The following is a 16,982-nucleotide window of genomic DNA, read 5'->3' as shown; positions in this document are numbered from 1 at the left end:
GTCTTCAGTTTGACTGTAATTTTTCCGAAGTTGCTGCACTGTGTTGGTGGTGTTTTTTTCCTTTAGTGTATCACAGAGGCTCCCAAACATTTCAGTTAGAGCTGTAAACTGAGCTTTGAGTTCTTTAATTTCATTTTTCAAATCATTGATCTCTTCACGATGTGCAGGGAGTGTGTTGGCAGCTACCTGTTGTGTCGGTACGTCTGTGTTGCCCCATGCTGATCTTTCGATGACTGCTGGTGATGATCCTGGAGCTTTGGTGGGGAGGGCAGGCCAGGGGTTGGCCGTAGGGAGTACCCTAGCAGCATTAGTGTTTCTTGAGACCTGCCTGGGTGGCGGGTCTGGGCGCTGAAGGGGTGTAGGAGCTCTAGAACAGTTAGGGTGCCATACAGGAACTCCAACTGTTTTGCAGTTAATACACTTCTGTTGGATGACACCCCCTTGAGCAACTGTATCTCTGCAAACCTGTGTTGCATGTTGCCTTGAGCAGAGACCACACCACGGCTTAGTCGAGGGGCATAACCGGGCCACATGGCCCCAGTGCTGACAGTTGTAACACCTCCGGTTAGGGGGCTGATAGAGTGTTACCTTCAGAGTCCGATAGGCACCACGGACTCGAATGGTCTTGGGTGGGTCTTCCGAGCCAACCCAGTCTGCAATGACTGCATTCTTGCCCCTGAGTCGCTTCGTCCTTCTGATGTAGGGATGGGCTTCTAGTAGTGTAGGGGTCTGGTACTGGTCGAGCCCTATGATTATTATGGTTTTCTTGCTCCATGGTTGGGATGATTGTTCCATGGTTATTCCCCTTATGCTGTTGGTGAGGAGATCCTGTATGACTGCTGGGTCGTTTCTAATCAGAACATGATCTTGTGTACCGACTCTGAACTGAAACTCAGCCTCTGGGTGTTTGTCTTCTGCATCGTTCAGCCAGAGATACTTGTCTTCAGGTGATGTACCTTCAGGGAAGTATAATCTTACTCTCATGGGGGTTTGTGGTTGTAGTTGATTGTCTCTACGTCTTTCTGCCTTTTCGGCCTTCCGCTTGTTCCTGGACTGAACTAGTTGAAAGCCATCTTCTCCGTTGGTGTCAAGGTCAACACCACAGTCGCCTGGCTCACTCAGTGCATCAGGAGAGTTAAAGCGAGCAGCTGGGTCTCCAGTCAACTCAGACATGGTGGAGTTACAGGGCTCGACTTATATGCCTACGTCAGAGGGCCGAGGACTGCTTGGCACTCCTAGGAAGTCAGCGGTGGTTGGGAGGCGTAACCCTCTTAGAGGACAAAGGAGATTGGCATCTACTGTACAGCGTATTAGCGGTGTGAGGGGAGGCCATGAGCGGGCCTCCCGCGGAGGGAGTGTGGTGTCGGGGGGACTAAGGTAACAGGAGTTTTCTCAGTTTATAAACACTTTTATTACACTACACTTGTTCTTAATAGCATGTCTGTTTTTCTGGTTAGATACAGTATCAAAGTCAATTTTAGTTTCAAAAGAACTAACCAGCTTGGCACACTATGAGGACGGGGGTTTGTGTAAACAAACCCTCACCACATGGCCGAGCGTGACCACAAGGGTATAGGCCTTGCCTCGCGGGCACCTACACCTACACACGACACAGTGCTCAACACACGGTAGTTCACTTGTTATACAGGCAACATATTTGCAGTTGTTGACCTATCCCCACCCTACTGGGTGGTGTTGTGTTATTTCGAAGTCAAGTGTGAAGCCGACCCACTGTTGTTCTCAGAGTGGACTGATTAGCACCTCCTTGTCAGGAGATGGCGGTCAGTACCCAGCGGTGCTTATCTCACTGGCGGGTCACGGCTCTCACTGGTACTGTCTAGTACTGAATTCACTGGCTTAAACACTGTTCTTAACTGTTCAACACTGGTTCCACTTCTTTCCGAAACGAAATGTCACTTTTGATTATGTTGATATCCCGGTGGTGAGGATGGGTCGGGGAGAGGGACTTGGGGAATGGGCCGACATGGCCAAGGGTGAGAGCTGCTCAGCAGGAGCAGCGCCTAAATAGGTCTTGACCCTACGGTGGTCAGGTCATCACTGCATGTGGATGACACGCCATTAATGTAAGAAGTCTGGTCCCGAGCGGGGTAACCAACATTTTCCTTGTTCTTCTGAGGAAGGCCAATTCATTTGTATGTTTTTTACCAGTATGCTTTTAAGGAATAAATTAATTAAGACATGTTATGGTTTCACCCTTCTTTCCCCTTATCGATCTGGTCAATGAAAAACCTAACCCAATGCCTAGTCCACTCTGCACGCTACCTAACGAGCTACTTACTGTCCAGAGGGGGTCTGGTGGCAGCGACCCTTAGAAATTAAGATTAGAGTTAAGTATTCCTCCTTAGAATTAGTGACCCCAGTCTGGCAGTATATCGCAGCCCTAATGTATAGTGACGAGGTCACGATCACCGTTGAAATGTAGTCACTAAAAGGATGATCATGATATGGCAACACATATAGATATTACCGCTTAAGAGCCATTATTAATATTCTAATTGCCAACACTTTGATAATGGGGTTTGAATGTGTAACATAAGAACTTTCATAAATTTAGGTGGTATTGGACCGGGAGCAACTTAGTGATGGGAGTTTTACAATACTTTGACCTCGAGGTGGGACACCTTATTTGTTTTAGAATTACAAGAAAATTTTAATGAACATTAACCAGACCAAATATAAAGGTTCTAATCTAGGGACAAATATTTTCTTCCCAATGGGACATATGATGCACCCTGATGGTCAGTGTGTCTGTGTAAAGATGATAATTCGAAGCCAAAGTCGGTGCTGTGCCTCTGGCTTCGAAGCAAAAAACCTTTGGGAAATTTCGAAGCAAAGCCCAAAAGGCATATCTTCCAGAAGCTGAAGGCTACTATTTTCCGGCAGTCAACAGTTTACTGTCTTCAGTACAGAGTGTATCAACGTTTTCTTTTTTTTTCTTCTAGTCAGACACCCACAACAGAATGTCTCTGCTCTTGCTGCAGAGGTAAGTACCATATTTCCTCAAGTGTTTGGCACCCACTTTTGGAACCATTTTCCAACCTGACTGGCACCACTGTACCATATGTGAGCGGATATTACATGACGTAATTACCTGCGTGTAGGAATATCACCTCAGTGGCACGTGTGTGTGTGTGTGTCACTAAAAAATACCTTGTGACGTTATTTAATTATATATGTTTGAAAATGTTAATTGATTGTCATCATTAACTGTCAATTTACTCGGTATGGAATTGTAGAATTTGCTCACCGGAATTCTGGTCGGCGTAATTAATCGATCCCTAGTTAGGGCCGGGCACTGCTTCTAGCTACCGCACTCTACCTACTAAGTGGTACAGTACTACTCTTTCTCTGCGTGATAGTTTGAAGAAGTTACTTAATATATCATGTTGTGCTGGGTGGCTGGGCTGAGGTATGTGTTGTATCGGGTGGCTTTTCTTTTTTCATATTATTTACCGCTTGAATGTTATACGTGAAAATCTGAGCTACACACCTGCACATATGTTAAAATTTATCGCTCCTGTTTCTTCCACAGTATGTTTCTGCTGGTGCTGGCGACGGTCATCATTATTGTCTGCGAGGTGAAAACTGTTTTGGAGATTGAAGTTGGTCGAAGACAGACCCCCTATTTCCAAAACGGTTCAGACGATACTGTATCAGAGTCTATAACCAACGAACTAAACAAGACGGATGATCTGCCCAATAAGACAAATGGGTTCTCTCGTGTGCCGACTGTGAATACCGTTGTTATGAGGAGCGATAGGAAGACCACACCACGAATAAGTGTTATTCATTGCAATTGTTCAATTCGAAAGTCTCGGGGTGGTGCAACAACAGTGCAAAAGTTAGACTCTGTGATATCTTGGCTCAACGAGACCACCAAGGAACATCTGACAAAACACCACCCGAACCTTCCAATAGACTTCCTGTATAAAATTAGCGGGGAACGTAGTTGTAACTTACTACCAACACTCTTCCAGTGAGTACTGGCTCTGTTGTTTATAGTCGATATTATCATGATCTCTAGATCGTCATTTTTGTCCCACGTGTTATTGATATCAAAAGTGTCGCTACTGACCAATTGTACATCTTCCATGTGTGTTACACCAGTCGGTAAATATAATAAGAAAAATACATTAAAAAATATGAAGGTTTGGCTATCGAATAATTGTACTGTATGCATCTTTAATTACTTTTACTTAAGTTAATGGTGTAACTGTACCACCTGTAGTCAAACACATGTCTCTCCTACAGCATCGAGTGGAGGAACAAACACTGGCAAGAAACAAAAATTTTCAACACCACCATTCACTTGTACTCCGCCTTCTACGACCCCAACCCAGGTGAGTAGTGTCTCCTGACCTGTCAGGCGGCTTCTACCTTAAGTGAGTTTCCGAATTGGTTTAAATCCAAGTAATTGATGGGGCCCTTAAAATTGTAAAGTAATTCTTTCGTTCAGTGCCAGCCTAGATCATTTAAAATTCCACGTGACATTAGCTTAGGTAAATATTGCAGCGCAGTACTATGGTTGGGAATTACAGAAATAAGTGTTTCATAGGTTCTCATTTACTTTACTAAGTTATAAGGACAACTGAATTCTGAGTCCTAGAGATCGTTGTAGAAGGAGTAAGAACAGGAGCTAATTTTGTCGTTCAGAAATGTTAAACATTTTATTTCAGCAATAATATACAGTATACCCTGCCACAGCCAATTTTTTCTCCCATTCCCGCGCATAAACAGTTCTTAAAGCTTACACAAGTCTCGACAAATCTCGTTCAATTAGTATTCTACTTAAAATATTGATTTAAAGAATTGTTCAGGCAATAATGAGCTTCATAAGTTTAGACTGTCGTAAGTCGTATCAGCGAGTTTTATAACAGTACTGATCTACTGTAAGTAGTGCCTGAATAATTACGTTTAAAGGTCAAGCTGAAGTACAGTGATGGCAGGTCAGGTACAGTACTGCCTCACTACAGTTCTGTTTTGAAGAGAGCGTTGATGACCCCACGTAGGATTAGTAGAATAATTTAAACCAGACGAAAATAATGTATATTGTCAAAACCACTTGTACACAGCTCAGCAAAGAGAAACCTGATAATTTTATAAAGTTCCCTTAGCATACTCTAACACAGGTTTAACGCATGTTACAATAATTGTAATGAATATTAAAGAAAATATATTGTACTTTCCTTTTGTAATGTTTTTCACATTCAGAAAGTAGAAAGTAATAATTAACAATTGGGAATACCTAGCCAAATGTATTGACGTCAGCGCTAACTAGCAACCTAAAGCACCTTTGGGTGTAACATGTGTTGGCGACTGTTGTCAAAAATGTTCAGAGTTCAGTCCACACAAATGTAACATTGTTCGGAATTCTGTCGTAAACATGTTGGACAACAGTTACCAACAGTGTTTGCAACAAAGTTAAATGGTCTTGTCTACACCAACGTAACAGTGTTAGGAACATTGTTGATAACTGTTTGAACCAATGGTTGTAACACTTCTGAAACTGAATCCACAGCTGTGACGTTTTAAATGCAGGAAAGTGACTTTCTTACCGTAGAACTCGGATACCTTCACACTGGTTACTCACCCAAGAGATTATGGTGTATCACTACGTAGAATTTTGCTCTGCTTCCGGCATTCAATGCGTTATGTACTTGATAAATGATGATTTAATGAATTCCACTAACTTCCAACATCCATCTAAGTTATTGGTTATACTTTGTCATAACCAATCAGTCATTACCCTTGGTAATAATAATAATAGAGGGATCACAGATACGGGCAAATAATTGCACTTACGTTTATTTGGCACAATCCATACACTGGACTTATAATTTGCATGGATAGGTCAGTCACTCACATTCACGCCACAGTACCGTAAGTTATAAGGGAGAGTTTGTCAACCTGGAGAATTAATCGTTTAGATCTATTTGGCCGGCCTGGAGTGCTCTTGTAGCAAACAGGGCCTCACCATTGATCACTTCCTTTACAGGATGTGTTAACTTGTCGCTGGACTTAACAAAAATCTCGGGGATTTGCACACACAGACCCGTAGCACTGGTAGGACTGTATGACCCCTGATCTTAAGTCCGCGGAGCAGGAGGTCTTCTCTAACCCAAGGTCTAAAGCCCACTGGCTAAATTGGTTTTTTTGAGGCGTGAAGTGATGAACAGTACACCACTGTCTCACTGGCCTGCCCCCCCCTACATGTCCCAGTCATGGCTGGCCGGTTACCTTATCTCTACCGTAAACAAACATTTGGGATGGGTTGTGCGGGAGGCCCAACGCAACCCATGACAACAGCAATGGCACATATTTAAGTAACACTGAAGGCAACATTGTCAGAACAGAGCAGAGGTGTAGGACTCGTATAGTCCACATAGCCGGTTTAGTTGACGTCATCACCGGGAGACAGTTGTATGTTACCAACACTGTTTCGATTTTTAATGCAGCCAACATGTTCGTGAAATCGTCATAATATTGACAGTGTAACCAACACTTATTACCGACAATGTTTGCATTGCTTCTACATCAGTGTAACAATGTTGGTAACATTGTCAGTAACATTGTGGAACAACGATGCCATCATCACTGAACACACCAACAGAGTACACCAGCTGTTGCCCATACTGTATTGTTTCTAACCATGTCCTCAACAATATTACTTTGGTGTGGCCACACCTTAATGCCGTCCTCTTACTCCTGCACACTCCATCCTGTTTGAACAGTACATGAATCTCTCTCTCTCTCAAATCACGTAGAGGACATGATAATGCACCCCCGAGTAGACTTTCTATACTGCTGACATTAGGATGTTTCTGGTCTTGTATCAGTATTACTGATTCTGAATTAATAATTTAAAATTAATTAAACATGTAATCCTCTGTACAGACGGAGAACCCTGCGTGAGACTGCTCGGTGTCACCAAGAGTACCAAGCCCCACAGTGGATGGTGTCAACTCTGGTTCACCTCAAAAGATCCTCCCGTCGTCAGCAAAGTCACCACCTCCGGTACAGTAGGTGACACCTGTGCCACCTTCACCTGACTTTTGCCTCATGGTTGTTGCCGATGGCAGGTGCTTTTGTATAATGACCCACACTAGTAGTTGCTGCTCACAGCTGTACCTTGAAGTAGTAATCCGTGGATTGTTTAAAATTATTTATTGTGAGTCCTTGCTTGGGTCGGCTCTAGATAAAAGTGGATCAAGCTATCGCAGAGGTCCTCAATAGCCCAAGAGGGCCCCTGGAAATCTTAATCTAACTTAAAATAGTTCTGACCATACAAAGAATTGATTTTATTGAATAATGGGCCTAAAAAAAAACACACACTTCTGATCATATTGAGACGTTCATATTGGAAATGAGACACAATTAGTATTTACAGCAAAAGTTGGATCTTACCATTTCCTTATTAGATGCTCAGTGGTTTGGTATGACATCCTGACCGACACATGTCACGCAAGAGCACCTTGATTGTTTTCATTTACGCTGTATCTCTCCTTCCACCAACTGGTCTCTCTCTCTCTCTCTCTCTCTCTCTACCCAAGTTAACGATTTCCACTATTGTGCTGGTATTGGCAGTAATATTATTGTTTTGCGATTATGAGTCAGAATCTTCCAATTTGGCCATTGTACATAATATATTCTCCGTAAGGCATAACAGACTAGGGCTTGAGTAGCTGTTGAACCGCAGGTGTCGGCTTCCCCAGTTTAGTGTTTACACACACATGCATGTAACTTGGTTAGGTTTATGTGTAGGGTTGTTCTGCGAGATTAGTTTATTTCTCTCTCTCTCTCTCTCTCTCTCTCTCTCTCTCTCTCTCTCTTTATGTGATCCACTGACCTATATATACTGCTAATGAATATGATGTATTTCCTTCTTTGTGTACGAACTTCTGTCCTGCATGGCAGTGAACAGTGACATTACCCACATGAATCTGACCTCTATACATATATAGCTGTTAATGAATATGATGTATTTCTTTGTGTATGAACCTCTGTCCTGCCTGGCAGTGAGAAGTGATACCACCCTCAGTGTCATGACCTGACTGAATTACTCAGAATAGGCAAACTGTACTACAAGCTTTGCAAATAAATTTGTTAAACTAAAAAACAATTCAGGCCGCTTGACTATGTCAAGTTTCCTTCCATGGGACTTCTCTTAGGTATTCTCCCCACACAATTAATGATGCAGTGTTTTCTCCCTAGAATTCGTGGATTGGCAAAACAAGGACAGCAGCCGTCAGATGCCCTACCTGTTCACCTGTCTCCTGCCATCTGAGGTGCGCCACCTCCAGCCTGCTGCTGTCTCCCTCGTCCAGAAACCCTGCCAGATTGCTACTAACTTACTAAAGGTACCCTGCCACCATCCCCAACCCTACCACCAACCTCCACCCTCCCACCAACCTCACCCTGCCACCATCCCCCACCCTACCACCAACCTCCACCCTCCCACCATCCTCCACCCTTCCACCATCCCCCACCCTGCCACCTCCCCATCCCCCTGCCCCCACACCTCCCTTCCCGGCCCTGCCACCTTTCCCCGCCCTGCCACCTCCCTTTCCCCTGCCCCAAGCACTCCTTTTCCTGCCCCACACCTCCTTCCCCGGCCCTGCCACCTCCTTCCCCTGCCCTGCCACCTCCCTTCCCTGCCCTGCCACCTCCCATCCCCGCCTGCCACCTCCTCCCCCGCCCTGCCACCCATCCCCGGCCCCCACACCTCTAGTCCCCCAACCTGCCACCTCCCATCCCCCATCCTGCTGACTCCCATCCTGCCCCTGCCACCTCCCATCCCCTGCCCCACCTCCCCATCCCCTGCCCCACACCTCCCCATCCCTGCTGCTCCCCTGCCACCTCCCATCCCCGCTCCTGCGACCTCTTTCCTGCCCCACACCTCCCTTTTCCCCGGCCCTGCCACCTCCCATCCCCCTGCTCCTGCCACCTCCTCCTGCCCGCCACCTCCACTCCCGCCTGCCACCTCCCATCCCCCCTGCCCTGCCACCTCCCATCCCCTGCCCTGCCACCTCCCATCCCCACCCTGCCACCTCCCATCCCCCCGCCCTGCCACTCCTGATCTCTGCCCTGCTACTTCCCATCTGGGCGCTGCCTCTGCCACTTTCCCATCTGCTGCCCTGCCACCTTCCCATCCCCTGCCCTGCCACCTCCCATCCCCTGCCACCTCCCATCCTCTGCCCTGCCACCTCCCATCCTGCCTCACACCTCCCATCCCCCTGCCCTGCCACCTCCCCATCCTGCCTGCCACCTCCCCACCTCTGCCCTGCCACCTCCCATCCCCCGCCCTGCCACCTCCCATCCCCCGCCCTGCCACCTCCCATCCCCGCCTGCCACCTCCGATCCCCCGCCCTGCCACCTCCCTGTTTGATGGGGAGTAATAGTGGTTGTCGTAATTTGTCCTGACAGATGCCATCATCCACAAACGTGTCGTCTCTCAGTAATATTTCCACTAAAAGATCTTGGTCTCTGAGCTCTCCATATCAAGGTCCAGCCTTTAAGGGAATAATGAAAATATGGAAATAGTCTTTTTTAGGTGGTTGAAGACTTGTATTTCACAGAACATAATTAAGTTAATTTAAAAGATATAGAAGGTAGAGTTTCAAAGTCTAGCAGTAGGGAGAAGGATTTAGACTTCACAACAGCAGCCACACACAGCGTCCTGTCGGGTACTATGCAGACTGGCCTACCCAGAGGTACAGGAGGGACGGAAGCATCTTATTTAAGGGAACATACTGCAATCTATCACGATGCTCACTGGTTATGTATTTTCCTGATGTTGGTTTGTGTAATGTAACTAAAATAATTCACAGTGGCTACAGACATTTTTTTCCAGATCTACTGTTGGTGTAACTATTGGTTTACTATAACAAGAGTTGCGTCTACATGACGTGGCGTAATATATGATCTTTGGGTACCTACAGGCGGTGGGCGGGAAGGAGAGAGAGTCGTCAGCTTACCAACATGGACAAATACCTGATGATCCTGGCAGGTAAATTATTCTCCATCACCATCCATGACTCACTCTGCCTTGGGTGGAGTAAGTCATGAGGTATGTGAATGCCTTTCTTAAGAGACCTACTACTTTAGTTGCTTGATTTATCTTCGTATTGCAATGGTTTAAGTTGACAATGAACTGTTAAACTGTTTAACAGTGTATGTTTGTCTTTGGTACCCCCAAAATGTTCTACACTACTGAGGGTATACACAAACACTTGTTATCTTGAAAAAAGGTTCTTATTCTCGTATGGGAGATGAATACAGAGGAACAAAGAAACTGGCTTCCACACCATAAGGACTAGTGATCTCAACTCTCTGTATCACTCCTCGCTGGCATGTACAGATGCCAGCATTCACAAACTGAATACATAATATGAAAATATGATAATTAACATACATAACATGGTGCATAATAAATGGAATATTACATGGGATCAATACATGTTCTGTAATACTTTACTATACATAATTAATGGAGTAACATAAGAATACACAGCTTAAGGTACTACTTCGTGTCCATATTATACACCTCCCTCCCCCCTATACGCTCATAGTTTCATCTTGAGCGGACCTTTTGTTTCTGAGTCGCTCGGACCTGCGGACTACCAGGTCAGAAACACAAGGTGGGGATGGATTTACTGTAAAGACATCAGCATAAGGGGACTCTACTGGTGAAGGGTCAATACTTGGCAGCTCCACAGGTCGTAGGAAACGACTGTTCCTCCACTATACTCTACCACTAGGAATACGCACTTGGTAGTCCCTGGACCGGCCAATACCCATGACAACCCCAACTTTGTCCCAGCGGTGAGATACTGGATTTTGAATCCTGACCTGCTGGCAGATACTCAACCTGGGAAGGGGGCGGGCATGACATTCGTACCGAGTAGCGATATCTGCGGCTCGTTCTGCTGCACGGCGGTCACATTCTTCAGTCTTGGCTTGCCATTCTTGAGAAAAAGACTTCGGGTGGGCAGGAACACAAGACCTGAGATGATGTCCATATAGAACCTGGGCTGGGGAGCGTCCGGTGAATTTCGGGGTGTTGCGTAACTAACAAACCTCGATCGAAATCCTCGCAGTCGATATTTCCTGTGGGTGACACCTTAAGGATCAGGTGTTTAACAGTCTTGACTGCGGCTTCAGCGTGTCCATTCGCCTGGGGGTAGTGGGGCGAGGTCACGACATGACGGACTCCCCAACGGTCCATGAAGTCCCGTAACTCGTGGCTGGTGAACTGGGGTCCTCCATCAGTCCTGAGGCGGAGGGGAACACCAACTTCTCTGAAGTAATGTCTGAAATTCCGGATGGTAGCAGTAGCCGTTGTATCACTACCACAGGGGACGAAAACAGGCCATCCAGACAATCGGTCGGCAATGACGAGGAAGGACTTCCCTGCCACTGCAAAGAAGTCGGCCGACACAGACTCGAAGGGTCTTGAAGGGTTATCGTCACACATTAAAGGTTCCTGTTGCTGGCTGGGTTGCAGAATCTGGCACGGCTCATAGGCACGGACGGTACTTGCAATGTCCGTGTCGATTCCGGGCCAAAATACAGTAAGCTTCGCCCGTCGCTTGGTGGCCTCCACTCCTCGATGGCTGTCGTGAAGGTGGGTCAAGGTACGGCGGCGTAGGGCAGCAGGAATGACTACTCGTGGACCATACAAGACGAGGTCTCCGTCACAATAGAGGTCCTCGGGTATCTTCTAGTACGGGAGTAGCGATTCATGAAGGTCGTATCGGTTAGAAGGAAATCCCTGGGACACACAGTCGACAAGCCGGATGTAGGAAGGGTCGGCCCGGGCTGCGGTACAGAGATCTTCAAGGGTCTTGTCTGCATCCGGTGCTGTAGACTCTTCTGATGTGAAGATGGCCTTCAATGAGACTACTGACTTGAGGGATGCAGCAGCTGTAGAACACAACATCTCGTCCTCTTGGGTGGGGAGACTGACAGGGGCGCGGGACACTGTCCCGCCGGGACAGGGCATCCGGGATGCACAGCAGCTTACCCGCACGCCACACAGCCGTGAAGAGATAAGGCGAGAGCTTCTCTTTCAAACGTTGAAGGCGAGGATTCTCCACTGCATCCAAACAGTAGTGATTGATAATAGGTACAAGAGGGTGATGATCCGTGAAGAGGGTGAAGTGCTGAAGTCCTATCAGGTAGAAGCGGCACTTCGCCATCGCCCAGACAACAGCCAACATCTCCAGCTCAATCGTGGCATATCGGGTCTCGGCGTCCGTCAGGAACCGGGATCCACACTGAATTAAGCGGAGGTGTCCACCGCCATGGTCCTGCAGAAGGGCGTAACCAACGCCGTAGAGTCTGGAGGCGTCAGTTTGGAGGACGGTGGGTATGGCTGGGTCGTAACAGGCGAGGACAGGTGGACTTAAGAGGGCCTGCTTGACTCGCTGGAAGGCCTCTTGATGATCTGGGGTCCATAGGAATGTCCTCCTGGGGCTCAGCAGGGGGAGTAACGGCTGGGCTGCGGCGGAGATGTCAGGTGAAAATTCAGCCAGCTGATTGACCAGACCCAAAAAAGAACAGAGGTCTGTCAGGTTGGCAGGGGTTGGAAAATCCCTGATTCCACTTAATTTCTCGGGGTCAGCTGCGATACCTGATGCTGAGAGAGTGTACCCACAGAAGTTCACTGATGGTGCGGCGACTACAAACTTGTCAGCGTTGAGGGTAATCCCGTACTTTCGACATCTGGTGAGAACTTCATATATTCGGGAGAGGTGGGCACAGTAGTCTTCGTCATGGAGTAAAATATCATCAACCACCTTGACACAATTCGTGACTCCTTGAAGGGCAGCGTCACCATGTTGACAGAATGCATCGCTTGTAGCGGCAAATCCCATGGGGCCTCTGCAATACTGATATCTTCCATATGGTGTGATGAATGTAGTCAAATGCTGGTCTTCTTCGGCCAAATCGATCTGCCAAGAACCACATAAGGCGTCCATCGTTGTAAAAAAACTTTGCCTTCGGGTCCACATTTCGAACAGCTCCGAAGGGTGTGGGTGAAGGGTGGGCTGGACAGGAAACTTGCTGGTTAAGTTTTGACAGATCGGTGGTGATCCGTACTCCACCACGAGGTTTGGCGACGGGGACGAGAGGGTGGCACCAAGGTGAAGGTTCGTCTCCGGCCGGCTTGATTATTCCCTGAGCAACCATGGAGTCAAGCTCTTGTCTAACTAGCTCCTTGTAGGCGTGAGGAATCAAACGAGGGGTGTGGATGGCAAAAGGTGTGGCATCATCCTTAAGATGAATCTTCATAAGTGGACCCACCATCGGCTTGAGTGGTGTGGATCCTAAAGATTTCTTCGTTACCAACACGTCAGCAAACTCCTTGAGAAGGTAAGCTCTTGCATCAGAAGGGGATGTGTTAGTAGAGATAGGGAGTTCCTTCAACCTGTTGACATGGGTGACCTTTAAAATAGGTTTGGGGAATTCCTTGGAAATAATGGCCAACTCTTGACAATGGCCATATGATAAAAGCGGAGTCGGGATCCCATCATGAACATCAATCCGGGCTGAGCAAGACTGCTTACCAAAGGAAAGAGTAGCCCAGAAAGATCCCAAAGCTGGAGCCATCTTGGAACCATAAGCTGTCAGTTTCGTTGTCTGAGGAGGGGGCTGTAGGTTGCTCCCGGGTATTCCCAAGCTTGCCAAGTGTTGTGGACCAATTACTGAGACGTCAGCACCGGTGTCAGGTAACATCTGAAGACTGGATGACAAGTTACCATGAGAAATGACGACACTGATGTGCTGGGGCGTCGTGTCTGTGGAACAATGTACACGACAGCAGGAACGACTGGACACAGCGCCTTGATGCTTGCCAGGAGGAGGGGGCGTGCCAGCACTACCTGAGGATGACTTCTTGGATCCTTGGTGGTGTCCTTTCTGTGTCTTCTTACAACAACATTTGTCATAATGGCCCACACGACCACAAAGTCTGCACTGAACTTTGCTAGCAGGGCACTTGACTGTGTAAGCCCAGTGGCCCTGACGGTCGCAACTTCTGCTCACGCTTTGAGCAGCTGGGCACTGGGAGGCATCATGCTGTCTCGCACAGCTGTTACTCAAAGCTGCTGCTGAAGGTGTAGCTGGAGGGTGAGGGGTGGGGTTACCTTGCTGCTTCTTACCCTTTCTGTAGGAAGACACCGCCCTCACCTGGTCAGGTTGTGAGCGTAAAGCTGAAGTCGCACACCTGGCGGCCTCGTACGCTCGACATTTTGTAACAACATCTTGAAGGGAGGAAGTGGGGTCGAGTGAAATGAGACGCTGAACTAGCTCTTCATCTCGAATACCCATTAAAATGATTGTCTTGAGTTGTGTCTCTTCACAAACTTGAGAATTTCCAGGACAAACATCAACTTCCTCTGAACATCTTTTCAGTCTTACAAAAAATGCATCAAAAGATTCTCCATCAAGCTGCTTACATTGGAGGAGTTCTCTTCTTCTAAGTGCTTCGTTGCGCTGTCCCTTAACATGTTCCTGAAACTTGTCAAGCACGGCCTCTACAGTCAGAGTTGTCGTAGGAGGCACTTGAAGTGTGTGCTCGAGAGTACGTTGTGTCTCCAAGGACAAGCACATACGAAGCTGTATCATCAGTTTAGGCTGTGGTAAACTTGACAGGTCAACCATTGTTGCATAGTCTTGCCAACGTCAACGCCATTCCCGAAATATCTGATAAGAAGCGTCAGACTTCAGAGAGGGAGGCGTTTGTGCTGCAGCCTTTTGAGGAATTGTTGAACCGACTCTGGGAAATGAGGTACCAGTACCTCTAGTCGTATCAGCATTAGTAGTAGCAGAAGAATCTTGTACAGTAGATCGTTGTGGGGAGGCTAACAGGGAAATCAAGACTTCAAATCTGGCTTGATCCTCTCTTCTTCTCAGGTCATTCTCACTTCTACGTATATCTTCTAGTTCTCTGCGCCTTTGTTCGTCTTCGTGGCGTCGTCTTTCAGACTCTCTGTACTGAATTTCTTCCTCTTCTCTCCTTGCAACATAGTCCTGGCGTCGAGAAGTTTCCATCCACTTTATCAGTTGAAGGAGATCTTTGGATGCAGGCACAGCAGGAGAGCTTGCTCGCGATGAACGAGGAGATTCTGTGGGTGATTGGGCGTTGTCACTGTGGGGAGCGTGGGGCCTGAGTGTGGGTGGGGCGAGGTCTCCCAAACTTAAACTCATAACCCCATCGTCCAGGGTATCATTTTGATCCCTGTGAGACATGCCGACAGCTTCTGTACTCTATCTGTGCAAGAGACCGGGTCAACCCCTCGTAATCTATGCACAGAATTACAGAAGTCTAAAGTAATTTGCAAGAATTTAATATAAGGTGGGCCTGTGAGTGCGTGTGTGTGTGTGTGTGTGTGTGTGTGTGTATGGCTCGTTGCTGGGAGGCTTGGTGCGCTGCCAGACGTAGTGGCAGCTGGGCGCAAGGCAACTGAACCGAAGTTTGCTCACTGCTCAGTCACCCAATGACCGTAGGCGGGAGGGGTTGTACTGCTGGGCAAGCTCCCTCAGTCATCTGACTGCAGTTTGCAGACAATTCTGATTAAATACACAACACAGCACTTCACAGAACACTTCACTTCACAGCACAGCACTGTACACAGCATAGCACCTCACAACACTGTAAGTCCTGAGGCTTGTAGTCTGGCTGTAAATCGTTGGCGAAGCTGAAGACGAAACGCCATTAACACAGTCCGGCAGGAAGGATGAATTCACTCTGTATCTCAATAAGAAATCTCACTGCGCCATCTATGTTTGTCTTTGGTACCCCCAAAATGTTCTACACTACTGAGGGTATACACAAACACTTGTTATCTTGAAAAAAGGTTCTTATTCTCGTACGGGAGATGAATACAGAGGAACAAAGAAACTGGCTTCCACACCATAAGGACTAGTGATCTCAACTCTCTGTATCACTCTGTGCTGGCATGTACAGATGCCAGCATTCACAAGCTGAATACATAATATGAAAATATGATAATTCACATACATAACATGGTGTATAATAAATGGAAATATTACATAGGATCAATACATGTTCTGTAATACTTTACTATACATAATTAATAGAGTAACATAAGAACGCACAGCTTAAGGTACTACTTCATGTCCATATTATACAAACAGTTCGGTGTCAACATATCACACCCAGGTTCTTTTCACTTCTGGTCTTATTTAATGATGTTTCATCATCCTGTTGGTGCCTCTTTCAGACTCCTCATTTACGAAGAGAAAGTAGAATGTCTTCAGTTGTCTATTTTATGCTATAGTAGGGCAAGCAGGGATTTGGTAGAAGTGTATAGGCCCTTCAAAGGACATTACTCGGTCAAATGTGTACAAATCTGAAGTTCTAAGATGAATGCTCTACTAAAGGTTACAGCTTAAGTTAAAGTCGCTATTGTTACAGAAATCTGTCATAAAGTCTCGGAATATCTTACCAGGGAATTTTGTCACAGCACTGAGTTGGAGTTAATTCTAGTTCTGACTTGACCAACACTGGCACATGTTCTGGTACAGTACATGCCCAATACTTAATCAGAAATGGATTGATAGACTACCCGACCGACTAGTAAACTGACGTGTGGCGAAGAGGGTAAAGTAAGGTTAGAGTAAAAGAAGATAACCAGATGAGCGTGTTGAATTACATTTGTTATAGTACATGAGAGCAACCCAATGGGATTACAATAGTGATCACAAGAAGATAAGGCAAGAAACAAGGAATATTGACCATTCTAACTTGTTGAACAGTAAGGATGTGGATTCTTCCTGGAAGATCATGGAAGACAGACAAATATTTGATAGAAAATATATATCCAAGACAAAACGTGTTCAAGAACATCTGGAAATCTTTAAACATGAACCATGTAGAATTTGCCAAGGAAATCTGTTTCAAAATATGGTTCGTCACTAATGAGGAGCTGAACAGT

General features: G+C 46.6%; 1 protein-coding gene across 2 annotated transcripts; it reads left to right on the top strand.

Moving 5' to 3' along the window:
• Positions 1–2,955: 2,955 nt before the first annotated feature.
• LOC121871912 lies at positions 2,956–10,027 on the top strand (the record flags this gene model as incomplete). Of its 2 annotated transcripts, XM_042374512.1 has the most annotated exon segments (6): positions 2,956–3,004; positions 3,554–3,997; positions 4,273–4,361; positions 6,916–7,035; positions 8,233–8,378; positions 9,960–10,027. In XM_042374512.1, coding segments are annotated over 6 exon segments (890 nt in total), but the record flags the coding sequence as incomplete, so codon positions are not given.
• Positions 10,028–16,982: the final 6,955 nt, after the last annotated feature.

This window comes from Homarus americanus, unplaced genomic scaffold, assembly GCF_018991925.1.
Source record: "Homarus americanus isolate GMGI-L3 unplaced genomic scaffold, GMGI_Hamer_2.0 scaffold1018, whole genome shotgun sequence".
Lineage (NCBI taxonomy): Eukaryota > Metazoa > Arthropoda > Malacostraca > Decapoda > Nephropidae > Homarus > Homarus americanus.
This window is presented reverse-complemented; position numbering and strand designations above follow the sequence as displayed.